Source organism: Nelusetta ayraudi, unplaced genomic scaffold (assembly GCF_046127955.1).
Source record: "Nelusetta ayraudi isolate G7.1 ecotype Tasmania unplaced genomic scaffold, CSIRO-AGI_Nayr_v1 ptg000168l, whole genome shotgun sequence".
Classification (NCBI taxonomy): domain Eukaryota; kingdom Metazoa; phylum Chordata; class Actinopteri; order Tetraodontiformes; family Monacanthidae; genus Nelusetta; species Nelusetta ayraudi.
In genome coordinates, this window is record NW_027466218.1 from 392,271 (window position 1) to 406,871 (window position 14,601).

General features: G+C 46.6%; 1 protein-coding gene across 5 annotated transcripts; it reads right to left on the minus strand.

Moving 5' to 3' along the window:
* Nucleotides 1-10: 10 nt before the first annotated feature.
* hipk1b (homeodomain interacting protein kinase 1b) lies at nt 11-13,722 on the minus strand. 5 transcript variants are annotated; one of them, XM_076014499.1, is made up of 19 exons: nt 13,375-13,722; nt 12,319-12,464; nt 10,316-11,058; nt 9,883-10,074; nt 9,605-9,786; nt 9,327-9,450; nt 8,651-8,770; nt 8,472-8,558; nt 8,198-8,382; nt 7,950-8,100; nt 7,379-7,565; nt 7,104-7,222; nt 6,003-6,137; nt 4,324-4,478; nt 3,862-3,933; nt 3,512-3,682; nt 3,091-3,293; nt 2,896-2,981; nt 11-2,444 (listed from the first exon to the last, which is right to left on the minus strand). In XM_076014499.1, exons 3-19 carry the CDS (start codon nt 11,054-11,056, stop codon nt 1,947-1,949), a joined length of 3,408 nt encoding a protein of 1,135 aa, XP_075870614.1. In that variant the 5' UTR covers nt 11,057-11,058; nt 12,319-12,464; nt 13,375-13,722; the 3' UTR covers nt 11-1,946. The 5 variants fall into 5 exon arrangements, with proteins under 5 accessions (XP_075870614.1, XP_075870615.1, XP_075870613.1 ...); XM_076014500.1 differs by lacking the exon at nt 12,319-12,464 and having other exon boundaries at nt 4,324-4,475; XM_076014498.1 differs by lacking the exon at nt 12,319-12,464.
* Between the last annotated feature and the right edge of the window lie 879 nt (nt 13,723-14,601).

The following is a 14,601-nucleotide window of genomic DNA, read 5'->3' on the forward strand; positions in this document are numbered from 1 at the left end:
AGACGCAGCGTTCTGTACTTGTGGTTATTTTATTCAAAACAATGACAGTGGATAACTCGAACTGAAACCTTTGTTCCCCCTGAATTAGTTCTACCAAACAGTCTTCTCAACTATACTATGTTAGGATGAAATACAGTTCAATATTCAGACATTTACGACACAAAAGTGATGCAAACACAAACAGGGAAAGATTTCCTAAAAGGCTCTTGTGACCCACAAACCATCCCATAACAGTGTCACCATCGGGGTTTCTTTTCAATATAACAATGAGGGTGTTTTTTTTTTTTAAATATATATATTTTCTAACATAGTGTGTTTGAAACCAAATAACCACTTTCGTACATTTTATTGGTGGGTGGGAAGAAGCAGCGTGTTTGGTGAACACCACCTTTGACTGACATGTTTTAAAAAAAAAAAAAAAACCTCACTTAAGATATAGACTAAATATTAACCTTGAGGCTCTTTTTTTCCAGCAGCCGTAATACAGCAGTGGGAACTTTGTCACAACTTCCTAGTGAACGCTTCCACAGAAGGAGGAAGAAAAAGAAAATAAAAGAACAGAAAAAGGGGCACTTCCCTTGGAGATAATATAAACAGTCAAAACTGGCCTAAAACTCTGTCTTCATAATGTGCAGTTACTACAGTTAGGATTAGGATTCACAGATATAGAATATTTTCTAATGAGTGTGAAACTTTTTTTTTTTTTTTTTTTAATATTGGTGCTAAGATAAAGGGGGGGGGAAGCAGATCATGTTCACATGGTTACTCAGGATGGTGATCCCCAGTCTCTCCTACGTTATAAATACATTCAGCACTCAGTTGAAGCAGTAACATAAAAAAAAAAAAAAGTTTCTGTTGCATAAGAAAATGATTAATCCAGCCTAAAAACACTGTCACTACATAAACCGACAATCACATTTACACTTAAATAAACGCAAAAACCAGGGGTGAGCAACCTGATCCGGGGATAAAGTGACAATCGTAGCGGGACAGAGGAGGAGCTCGACAACAGTTGCTTTGACGTCTCTTCGGGTTGCTTTTCATTTCTCTCACGCGTTCTTGCCGTCTGCAAGTTTTGCTACGAGTTAGTTCAACGTTACAACCTCGTGTCACGCCGACGCGATGCGTTTCTCTTCTTCACCATCGTTCTGCACGTCAGGACGTCATGCTGTGAGTTGGTCAGATTGCTCACCCCTTGAAATTTCCATCACAGTTTTTTTTCCCCCTGTCCAACACACCGCCTTCACCCTCCCCCCTGGTTTCTTGGACATCCTCGCCGACCTTCCTCTTCTTCCCTCATACTGACAGAGCATAATTTAAACATAGTAAAATACATAATTGTGAATTAACAGACATGGTCAAAAAGGTACAGTCGTCGTTATGCGTAGGGAGGTGGGGGGGGGGCGGGGGGGTGTCAGAACACAGGACCACATGAGATTAGTGTGAAAACTCAAAGAGGCTCATGTATAAACAATAATTATTATGTGACCTGTGACTATGAGCCGGCCCTCTGCGAGCCTCGCGGGTCGCCTAAAGTGTCTTTTTGCAGTTCGAGACAGGAGGATGATCTCTCTTCATCGAAAAAAAGAAAGAAAAAAAAGAAAGAAAAAAACCTCACGACAACACAGGATTAAAAACATCACGAGTTTGTGGGTCTGAATCAGATCGAGCCATGAGCGAGGAAAGAATACTCTTGAAAAGGAAAATAAACTGGTAGGACAACAAATAATACTAACAAACATTTTAAAAACACTAAAAACAGTCCAATGAGCATGAGAGTTAAAATCAAAGTGCCACTCTAAGAGTTAGAAGTAGCAGACAGGACCGAGACAAACGGCTTCTCCACACTAGCAATACAGTTTGAGTGTCCCTTGTTAATAGTACGTGAGGAAGTTGATTTTGTTTTTTCTTTTCTTGCTTGAACTCGTGTGTGTGTGTGTGACTCACTATAGGTAGGGGTACTGTGCGAGACGCCTGGGACTCAACTGGTAGGCACTGTAAGCCTCGGCCCGCGGCGTCACGCTGATGTAGGGGGAAGCAGTGGCGAACTGGTGCTGGTAGGCCGCGGGGAGGCTGTGCAGCAGGCTGCTGACAGAGTCCTTGCGACTGGCCGCGTCCCTCCTGGACGACGACGACGAGGTGTATGTTGCTGCATAGGCGGAGGGGGAGTGGCCGTGGCCGCGGCCGAGCAGCTGCTCCATGGGCTGGGAGGCAGCCGAGAGGGCGGCCGAGGCCGGGTAGGTGTACAGGCTGGGCCCCGGGGCCGAGGCCAGGGCCGACACCTCGGGGCCCATGTAATGCGACGCTGCTGCCGCTGCTGCTGCCGCGGCGGCGGCTGCTGCTGCTGCTGCTGCGGCGGCGGTGGCGGGAGGGAATGTCTGTTGGCGCCGCAGGGACAGATCACTGTGGGAACGCTCCTGAGACGAGGAAACCACGGGCTGAACCTGGACAGACGTTGGGAAACAGGCGACAGACTTGAGTTTGAGGACGGTTGATACTGTGGGGGCGGCTGCGGTGACACGTTGAGGACCACATGAGTGACACTGGGCGAGAAAGAACTCCACCCAAGCGGCCGTGCAGGCCAGCCCAGGTCTGATATGTGACAACAAACAGCAGACGTATGTGTGGAAAACCACACGTCTGCATAGCGCTTGTGTAGACGTCAGTCGCATCTATTCAGCGATTTCATTCTTTTTTTTCTTTTTAATTTTGAGTCATCATCCATCACTGTTGGAATGACTGAGAATGTTTGGCTGGATTTTGTAAAAACTCAATAAAAAAAAAAAAAAAAAAAAAAAAGATCGTTGTCTGCGTGAACTTTGAGTGGAAAACGGGTGAAATTTCAATTGTGGGTCAGTATGACAGCAATTCCAACAACAACAACACACCGCTCACCTGGCTGAGGTTTAGAGGACGCTCCGTGTTTTCCCCCGAGATGCAGGGCTGCCGGTTGGATGATCTCTTAGGTTTCATGTAGCTCACTACAAAAATCAAATGAAAATGCGGTGACTAATTAGAGGCCCCGTTCAGACAAAAACAAAACCAGGAGCAGCGCAACAGCCAGAGGATGCGGGGGAGCGCGTGACTCACCGCTGTCGAGGCGCGCATGCGACACGCCGCCCTGGCTTTTGACTGACGGCGCCACCACGGCCAGAGTTCGGGCCTGGCGGGAGGCGGTGGCGCCGGCCGGGTTCAGGGTTCGAGGTAGCGGGGTGAGTGGGCTGGCGGTGGAGGAGTCCGAGTCGTGCACCGTCACGCAGCTGATGACGTTGGTGCGCTGGCCCAGGCCGACGCTGCACATGAGGGGGGGGGGGGGGGAGAGAGAGAGGGAGAGAGAGAGAGAGAGAGAGAGACACGGGGGAAGACGAGAATGTTGAAACACCCGCAGAAAATATGTCACTGCTGCGCAATATGTCAGATAAGAATCCAATAGTGCATTCCGGAAGCGCAGGGTTCTGCTGAGATTAAAAAGCAGGAACCACAAGAATGCGCAGGGTGACTGTGCTGCTACCTGGCAGGATGAAACTTGCGCTCGTCTTCCGTGTCGGTGTCACTGTGAATGGTGATGATGCTAACCGCCGGGCTGGGCGTGTCCGAGATGATGATTGGCTGGGACAGCACGGTGCTGGCGCTGGGCGGAGTCACGCCGCTGCTGCTGATGTACGACGCCGTGGAGACGCCCCTGCGATAAAAACAAACAGCGCAGCGTCACTCACACTGAAGCTATTTTGGTATCGAGGACAGACAAATGTTTATTTATGACGAAAGAATAAATAGAGTATTATTTATTACTATTATTTTTAATAATGCTAATAATAATAATAATAATATCAGAACTAAAAGCTATCAGCCTCGACTCACCTGTTCCTGTTCTCCCCTCGTCTGGCCTTCACCTTCTTCCTCTCCTGCTGGGTTCGGGCCTGGGTGGTGTTCCTGGCACATTGGAGGAGGTTCACAACAAGTTAGCGGAAGAAACACTGATCTGAGCGGCTCGACTTTCTGTTCTGCATCAACAACTGTGCGCTGAGAGATTGCCAGATAAAAGAGAAGATATACGAATGTTGTACAACTTTATGGCACACAAACAACAATAAAAGGTCCAGTGTGTAACATTTGAAAGCATCTATTGAGATTGAATACTTTTCCCCCCCGGTATGCCAAAGTCACTCGGCCACAGTCAGCCTTTATATTTACTCTGACGTCGGTGCCTCAACTTTGTTTCAACAGCAGTCCAGCAGGGGGACCTGCTCTCCTGATTTTTACCCAGACATCACAGCTGGAAACCACCGGGGCTCTTGAGTGTGCAGTGTCCAGTCCACTGACCTCCAGATGTGACCCTGTTGCGAGGAGCCATCGTGTGTTTCCAGGGGGGATTCGGCCACGGCAGACTGGTGGGCGGAGCTGTGGATGGCCACACCGGGGACCTGCTGCCACGACGACGGGATGAGGATCTGCTGGGTGCCGGTGGGCCAGGCCTGCTGAGAAAACAAAGACAAATCTCGCATTTTAGAACACGAGCGAGGACTCAGCGCTGCTCGACCGACACGGGCGGCGAGTGCCGGGTCGGGCCGAACCGAACAAACTGGTTTGGTGGTTTTGGAGGAAGGAGGAAAAAACAACAACTTGGATGTAATCCCTCTGCAGGCAAAAAGCACAAGGCCAGAGAAGCGAGCAACCGTTTTCCAAAGCCATTCTCTTATTCTAGCATTGCCCTGCAACAAATGCAACAAGATGATAACATGCAAAGCACAAACTGGTTGAAGCGCTGTCGATGGTCAGATCGAGGATTAAAATACACAAACAGAACGGTGGCGCCTGTTAAAAAAGAAGAGAAATTGAGGGAAGAAAAACAGTTTAGTTCGCTGATGCCAAACAGTCTGTCGGTAATCTCGCTCTCTCTCTCTCTGAAAAGGGGGGCATGCCACGTGGTGAGAGGGCTGGAATGGAAAAAACAAAACAAAAAGATGTGCGTCAAAGATTCAGGCTGTGGAGTGTGTGTGCTGTTTGTGTGTGTGTGTGTGTGTGTGTGTGTGTGTGTGTGTGTGTGTGTGTGTGTGTGTGTGTGTGTGTATAAGGGATGCGGGGGGGTATTAGTGGCCTCTGTGGCCTTGGTCCCTTTCGCTGCAACCAAGGGAGGACACAGTATGACAGAAGCTGCAAGCAAAGCGCAGACCATCGCAGCAACACATGCGCTCCATGCCTTCAGCACACCTACTGGAAGAGAGTGAGGGAGGGAAGTGAACAGTGATGGAAGGTCTGGGGGGGGGGGGCGGGGGGGGGGGGGGATAAATTGGTTTATCGTTGGCTTAAGGTTAAAAACAGAAGGGCAGATGGGGACATCAGGCCGTCCAATCAGTGAGAGGGAGTCTGGTTCACCCAAACTTAGAATTTCACAGAATTTCTACTCAATAGCTGCGTTTCCGTTACAGTTTTTCGCAAAATAAAAGCCATATCTTGAAATCTGTCACAGAGTCGTCAATGGAAGCTCAATGGAAGTCTGCCGTCGAAATGCATGACCAGAAGCCAGATAGTGTGCCTCAGCAAAGTTCATATAATATTTCTTTTTCACTCAAAACACTGACTGTCGGCCTCCAGAGTGGAGCTGTGCTCCTGAGTACATGGCCACCACAGACTTCCATTGTGTTGGCATCAGGTGGTGTTCTGCAGATAATAGAAAATGTCCCCAAAGCTCCATCCACATGGTGGTGAACAGACAGAAAAATGCAGTGACCCCATTCCTTTAAATACCCTAAAAGCAAAAATATTTCTTAAAAATAACATGGCGAGACTAGATGTGCCACAATGGGAGCAACAAGGCATAAGATAAAGAGCAGTGACCTTAAAACGTGTCGCAAAAAGAGGGCGGTTGAAAGTTGCAAACGAGTGGTGGGGGTGAGGAGGAAGAGGAGGAGAGATGACACTGTTAGTGATGGAGGGGGTTGGATGCGCATGTGCAAGCCTTTTCTCCAGGGAGGTTCAGGGGGGTATGGTGGTTGCTTTACCAGCACAGTGGCTGTGTGCTCCAGCAGGGTGGGCTGAGCCACCCCAGTGCCCAGCCTGAGGGGCAGAGAGTACTGGGGAGCTATGCCTGTTGAGGGAGGGTGCAGGGTGGCCACCATCAGGGGTGTGCAGGAGCCCTGAGAAGGAAGGGAGGATAACGGAGGGCAGGGTTAGTGTGTGAGTCATGTCCTTCCAGGTGGCATCAGATCCAGACCCCAAAAAAATTTAATAAATGAAAATAAAATGCAGGTGAGGGGCGGTGCGGTGGGGGAGGGGAGGAGGGGCAGATAAAAACCAGGTGCATCACGAGAGGCAGGCTGGCTGGCACCACTCACCATCTGGACACCTGACCGCAGCAGCAGGTAGCAATTCATTACTGATTCGGGCAAAGAGTAATTAACGGGTTTGGTTTGAGTGGGAAGAGCATCTCGCATTAAAACAGCTGGCAATGGGGATCCCAGAGGCAGGACGATGGGAACAGACAAAGCTTTTAGCCCCGACTGGGGCCTCTGCCAGTGCGGGGAGTGAGCGGATCCAAGCAATAAACAAGCAACAAAAAACAAAAACAACTGAAACACTGTGGAGCAGGTTATTAATTAAACGTCTGTGGTAGAAATGCATTCAAGCCACAGAAAAAAACAGTCACGTGATTAAAGATATGTGGTGCACTTTGAAGCACAAAACAAAGCGGAGACTTTGGGCGGCTGAGTCATGCGTCAATAATGAGGCAAATTTCCACTTTGAAAACATCAACAGGAGTTTCTTCCTGTTGTTGTTTTCAATAACATTGAGGTTAGACGTGCAGATGAGGGCACATCCTTCCTTTTTTTTTTTTTTTTTTTTAACATTGGTCTGATCAGGTACGTATAACAGGCACACAACCACATGAAGAACACATTCGAAAAAAAGAAGATGCACTTTGTGTTCCAGCGAGCCGTCTCGTAACCGACTTTCTCTCTGTTACAGCAACTTTACTTTGAAGAAGAAAGTAAACATGGGAAAGGATCAACCAGGGCAAAATTAAAGACATTGTGAAAGCGGAAGACAACAATATTAGTTTCTCGACGACTTCTGCAATATTCACAGACACTTGAAGCTCTCACCTGTGTGAGCATACTTGGCTGGATCTGCAGCGACTGTGCAGACTGGTTCTGAGGTACTATGGGTACAGAGTTCTCCATTCTCACAGGGAAAGAGGAACTCTTATTGGATGGCTGTAGCCCTGAAACATAAGCACACACAAGCAAAAGTGAGCTGAGCTGAGTGTTTTATTGCTCAATGGGGTCAAGTTTAAACTTTAACTTAAAAGCGGAGGGTGCATCGCTGCAATTACACCCGTTTGCCAAGCAGCTTTTATTTTTTGTTTTGTTTTTCGTACCTTGAATAGTGGAGGGTGGGCAGACGATAAGTGTCTGTTGGAAGGGTTCCGTCTGGCTACACAGCCCAGCAGGACGCGTTGGAATGGGGACACTCTGCTGAGCGAGTCCAGGAATGTTGATGGTGGCCTGCTGGTACAACGCCGGCTGGTAGTTGAGCAAAGGAACCGCTCCCCCCGCAGAAGGCACCTGTTGGAAAACAGAAACATATCAGCGCTGGAAGTGACTCAGTAAACCACTCTCAGTTCAGGTGATTAAGAAACTATATTAAAATGCAACAGAGTTGTTCATAGCAGATAATTCTGCAGTATCCAGAAAATAATGAAATAAATAAAGATTAATATTTCACTGTCTGTCCAATCTGTGTATGGAAACCTTAATGCGGCCGAGACATTTTCCCTATATGAAATGATGATGTGCATATTCCCTATAGGAAACATGACACCGTTTGTATCACTGAAGTAGATCAGCAGGCTTGATCAGCACTACCCGGTGGTTTTAATGCTGGGTGAAACTCAGTACAATGCACTGAAACCATCCTATTGTAACATGGATTGACGGCGAGACGCATACCTGGTTATGCTGGTTGAGTTGGCTACTGAAAGTGACAGTGAGGTTGCCCGCAGCAGCGCTGGGGACTGCACTGGTGGAGTACAGCGACTTGCCAGTGTCGTAGGAACTCCGCCGCTTGCAGATTTCCATATTTTGGAAGCAGGACTTCACACTGCGGAGGGGCGAGGATTGCAGGGAGGTTGAGCACACGTGAAAGAAAAAAAAAAGGACACATTCACGCCAAGCATGTTTCATGCTGAGGAACTTACTGGGAGCTGTGGGGATAATCCACCAGGTGACTCATTGTAACAAAAGGGTGACCGAGAGTTTTAGTGGGCGTGATCCTTTTGTCGGCGTCCAGGCGGAGCATGCGCTTCAGGAGGTCTATAAACTCTCGTCTGTCGGCCTTCTCGGCTAACATGTCCGTCCCCTCCAGGTGAGAGGACAGGTTGACCTGGAAAAACAACATGCACAATAGTCAAACATACAGCACACAGGGGCAACATACACAGTGTCAAAGAAAGTGGAGAAAGTGCTGCATACCTGCATCATGTCATCCAAGCAGTTGAAGATGTACTTCCTGGCCTCCTTGGACTTGATGCCCATCTCCATTTCATGCTCTGACGGAGTCTGGAAAATGGAGAACATTTCTGCTTACCGTGACGTGCCATAAATAGCGTTCTTCAACTTATCAAACCAAGCACCGGACATTTCATGCTGACCTTCAGCCTCCAGAGTGGGTAGCTGGAGTCTGGGCCTCGGTTAAAGAAACGACTGGTTTTGGTTCCAGCGCTCAGCAGGTACTCTGCCGGCAAGCCTTGAGTCTGAGAGATGTAACGGATCTGAAGGCGAGAAGCAGAAAAAAGATTGCTGACCTTTGGCCTTTGCGACAAAAATAATCAAAATCAATATATTTCATTGATCTACAGGGGATATGGACAATCAATAAAAAAAAGGAGGGATTAAGAATCAGTGTAACTTTAAAAGGTCCTATTCTATGCAAAAACCTGTATCATTGCAGGAAGCTGTTCATAGGGGGACATTTTTTTCCCAGGACATCTAATGTTTTATGAATAATTAATCACATGCAGCTGCTCTGTTGGTGTCTAGGACAAAAGACAAAGACCTGCCAATAGTAGAATATGGGTCCTTAAGTTATGCCACCTAAAACCAGCAGTATGACTTATTTAACAGAAAACAGACAACAGGTAAATTAGCACTGAAAACAGGCACACAGAAAACACAAATTATGACCCTTCTAAATATTCTTTAAACTGTCATTAAAAACAACTGAGAGAGGCAAAATATAATGGGAAAAGGTATGTCTAGATATGTCTATCTATCCAAAGCAAGTTTATCTTCTGAGATGAGGTCTAACACACTCATGTTAGTACCGACCTGGTCATACTCTGAGGCACCAGGGTAGAGAGGCCAGCCCAGAAACAGCTCAGCAATGACGCAGCCTAAGGACCACATGTCAATAGCCTCACAGAATGGCAGACCCAAAATAATCTCTGGCGCCCTGGGTGGAAAAAAAAAACAAAAACATTTTTTACAAGGACTCAGAATGAGAGCGGAGCAAAAGTGTGTGCGAGTATCACAGGCTGCTGTCATTGTTTCCTCTCGTGTGACTAAAAGGGAGAACTTGAAAAATGGATGTGCTTGGTGCCACGAACCTGTAATAGCGAGACTGAAGATAAGTTGAGCAGACAGCTTTGGACACGTGACTTGCAGAGCCAAAGTCAATGACCTTCACCCTGTAAGGCTGCCGCAGAGGGTCAACCAGCATGATGTTCTCTGGCTTCAGGTCTGCGTGAATCAGGCCAAGGCTTTTCAGCTTCATCAGGGCCGTGGCCACCTTAAAAAAAAACAAGGATCAGGTATTAATGTGCATAACAATACTTAATTATTTTGCTTTGAGATTTAAAACACATTTTAAGGATATTTTGCCCACCTGCTGCAGGATGGGTCTGATGTGCCGCAGAGGCAACGGGCTGAACTTGCTGTGCTTCAGGAAGTCATACAGATTCTGCTCCAACATCTCAAACACCAAACAAGTGTGGCCCTTGTGTTGGAAGCATTCATACGAACGCACAAAATTGTACTCGTCTGCGTTCTCTGCACTCAGCCGGTTCAGGATGCCCACCTGACAGAGAAAAACAAGCATCCAAATGTCACTGAGCGCACATTGAGATTCCACAACAAGACAACAAAAACTAAAAGAAAAATTTGCTTTTGAACTAAAAATACTACAGAACTTGTGGTTCTGGTTTTGAGTACAGTTCAGTTATTACAGCATTAGAGTTTCAGATGGAGGAAGTCAGAATTGAATAATCAGGAAACACACAGGTGTGTCTGTTCTTGTTGACAAAGTAAGGTGAATTCACCTCGATCTGGCCCTGGCGAGCGTACGACGGGTGGTTTTTCAGGATCTTGATGGCTACGATCTCATTGGTGCCTCTCTTCCAGCACTTGGCCACCTGCCCGAACGTGCCTCGCCCCAGAAACTCCAGCACTTCGTAGCTACAGGACACCGAGCAGAGGATCTCGTGCTGCACCAGCTGGTAATCCCCTTCGCCGTTGGAGCTGCTGCTCTTGGTGGTCGGAGCCGAGTGGGGTATGGACTGGCCCGTGCCCCCCCCGCCGCCGCCGCCGCCGCCTGTACGCGTGGAGTACGTGGCGGCGGGAGCGGAGAGCTCCTCCAGTATTTGAACGCTGCCACAGCCACTGCCGCTGCCTTCGCTGGCCTCCTCGATCTTCCGCTTCTGCCCGTGCCGGTGACTCCTCGTCTCTGAGGGGATCTCGGTGTGGGTGAACGAAGACGACGCCATCTGCTCGGCCACCCGCCTGCTGCCGGATCCGCGGGGCAGACTGCCGGTGCTGTCGGCGGCCCGCACCACCACCTGACCTCTGGAGCCGGGCGCGGTGGGAGGGAAGACCAGTGAGGGTGCAAACGGTGGCACAGCCATGGCCGGGGCGAAGTTGTACCCCGACTGCCCTGTTATGGAGCTGTAAGCTTCGCTGGTGGACACGTCCCACATGTTGCTCTCCACCTTCAGCTTCTTCACACGACAAAAGGCACTGGAGGAGATGGAGGGGGGCGAGAAGACCTGCAGCTGGGAGCTCATTGCTGAAAAGAGATGAGTGGGGATTAGACATAGGTGGATGAAAAAAAACAACCTAAGTGAAGAATCACTTTGCAGAGATTGAAACCGAAACTGACTGAAGTGAATTCAGGAAGCACTGACTAAGATAGAAAGATAGAGAGCTTTTTTTTTTTTTTTACACAGGCGTAGCTTAAGTCGATGGTGATCAAACAATGGGCCTACTCGCGATTTGACCTCAACCCAACTGAAGAGCAGTCAGCAGTGTGAACTGCTGAAGCAGGCTAGCCTGTGTAGCACGCATCGCTGTGCACGTCTTGTCCTTACGATGTGACGCAACATGCTGTTCACAAGCAGCGTTTTCAAAGGTACCATTGTGCTCTGTTGCTTTTGCTTGATATATGGCTCACATGATTACAGCTTTCAATTACAGCTACATGCAAATCCAGCCGCTCAGTTTTGATTAATTTAACATGACCCGGCACAAAAACCAACTTCCTTTTCTCTCTTTTGCTCTTTTGGTTTGCTTGACATTTTACCCAAGTAAACGCAAACAAAAGTGGAGTGGGGCGGGGGGGGGGGGGGGGGGTCCACCGACTCATCACTGATGTGGACCATGAGCAAACAAACTACAGGTGTGATGACTCACAACCATTTCCAGTTAACCTCTAAACAGAGACAAACTAAGAAAATGACTCGTCCTTTATTCATTACATAAAGAATTCTATGTTTTCTTTATTTTATTTTTTTTTACAAATCAATTATCCTCAGCAATAAGACAACTCTGTTGTTCACACAGAACCCAACAAAGGCGACTTATTGCAGCACCTTCCTTTTATTTCACAGAGGGAGCTGGCTTCCTGGATTCAGATGAACAGTGCCGGCATCTGAGGTGACATAAGAAATGGGGATTTTGTCCTTTAAGGTTCCTGTAATAAGTGGGTGGATTTCCTTCTCTGCTGGTAGCACCACCGCCCCACATACCTCAAGGTATGGCTGCATAGCTCAAGGCTGCTGTTTGCCATTGTGAGGGTTTTAAATCTCCCGTGGTGTCGGGTCGCTTACATCAGGCATTAGCAATGCCCCTACCCACCGAGCTGGCTCACCCATTTAGACAGACACTGATCCTCCTCCGTCCCCAACTAATTGCTGGATCAACTCGTATCCCGCAAGTGGTGCCGTTCATACAGAGCAACATGAGGAGCATGTGGACATGGATTAGCCTGTCAGTCAGTGCATGCAACATTGTTTTATTGAGAAAAATGCACAAATTAGGATATATTGACCTTCAATTTCTTAATTAAGTTACTGCAATGCAAAGCATGGTGCCTTGCTTGAATGTGTAGAAACTGAATTGCTCTGCGGCCTCGCCACCAGGAAGTTCTGGGTCTGAATTCTTATATGTTTAGAATTGTCGTCACTGTGTTTATATCTGTAAAAGAGTCAATACAAATTTACATTTTGACTTAATAATGGAATTAATCAATTTGACAGATTTTATGGTGAACATGAATAATCACAGAACAAAAACATATTTTGTTCCACAGTCTAGACTACGTTCAGACGGTAATTTATGAGTCAAATAAGCAATTCGGACAGATCAGCATTTCATAACAATTCACAGATCCAGTAATGAAATCTCTACTCCTGACCCCGGTTAACAGTTTGATGGTTTAGCGTGGGTCTTTTACAGAAAGCGGTAACCTGCTGTGAAATCCAACAACATCCACAACAATCTCTGAAATCTGTCCAATACTTAATGTACAACGTGTAGTAATACACAAAAACAGGGTGTTTCACGACCAGTGCCATTGCACAGCTGAGGGAGTGTCTTTCTGCAGTGAGAGTCCGGGCCCCAAGTTTCAGCTAAACCGATCACTGATTAACATTTCCGGCAACGAAATATGGAGTTGATTCAAAGAAATGTTTTGCTAAAGGGCAAACAAGTTTTTATTGGAGATACTTGCTTTCTCGTCAACAAAGTACGCCACTGGCAGATAAATATGTGCTGACATGGTGAGTGTTTGGTAGTTGCAATGGCCCACAGTGCCGATCAAGCTGTAATGGCCGCTCATCACAAATACACCAATCTTCTCAACAGAAATGATACTAGCAAATGTTAGTGTATTGATGACCTTTGTCTTTACTATTACTGACAAATACATTTTCAGATAGTATTGACAAGGGAACACTGAACTCTCCGAAGCTACGATGCTAACGCGCTAACTTTGCGAAAAATATGGTGATTACATCTTCTACGTTTTAGGTTATTATTAAGCTCAGACTGTTTACCTCACAATCCGTGCAATACAGCACAAAACCGAATCACCATTGGTACATACCGGATGGGATGTTGTTTCAGGTCTAAGAACGGCCTCGTCCAGGGTTTAAATCCCACGGTTGTCGGTAGGACCAGCGTTATCCGATTAGCTTCCTTCAGCTAATGCTAGAAGCGAGCTAGGCCTGCATTGTTTCTTCAGTCGGTGGAGAGCTCGGCACCCAGAGAAAACCTCACAGCTTCGCTTTTTCGAGATGAAAGACGCCCGTGTCTCATTGTATTATTGAGTTAAAACTCCTAGCTCTAAAAAATATATGCATTTGTCCATTAAAATATAATAAACTCCACTTAAAAGATGCCCGTCTTCGGGCAGCAAAATCCACTTTACACCGGAACAACCAGGTCCTTATATCAGCTGCGCATCTTACGGCATTTCCGGTAGCTCAGTGATTGCCGTAGTATATGCGAACAACGCGCACCGATATTATATTACAAGTTATTGTAATGTAAATATTAATGTAAAATAAATTAATGTTTATCAACTCAATTTTAAACGTACATAAAACTAACTTGTCTTCGAGAAATACAGAATGGACACATTTTGAATGTGTTTATACATTGGGGAAAAAGATAAATCTAACCATTACGGTAAAACCCTGTTGACGTGACGTAATTAGGAATTTTCCAGCAAGAGCTTCATGTTCCACAATTTGAGACAACTCATGGTGGTGGTCAGAGCTTAACTGGAAAACTATAATTGAACAATTTCTTCAGTTAGTCAATTCAATACCAGTAAATTACTCAATGTGTTTGAGTTATATTGAATACTCAACTTTTAATCTGTTTCCTTTTTGGTGGAGTTAACTGTATATGACTTGCAGTGATGCTTTAGCAAAACTGTTCCAACTGTAAAGCTAACTTTAAACTACTTAAAATCCCAACTGAAGAACTTAGGTGATACATTTATAATTTCATACGTTTGCTTTATCCTACCTGTCAATCTTTCAATCTGTATACACCACAATGTATCTAACCCAAATATATGCATCAGGCATTGAAAAACTATGCACTCTGTCACTACCTAGCTAACTAACTGACGACCTAGCAAACTAATAAGCACTTTCAATGACATTCAATCACATGTTTTGCAATCACCTTTCTGCAGTAGCCCAGAATGTTGATCTCCTCTGTCTTTTGATTTATTTTTAAACATTTGGACTGTTTGCTGTGGGCTTTCTGACCATCAGACGTTGCTAGATCTAAAGGAGACATCAGCTAGCTCTCTATTGTG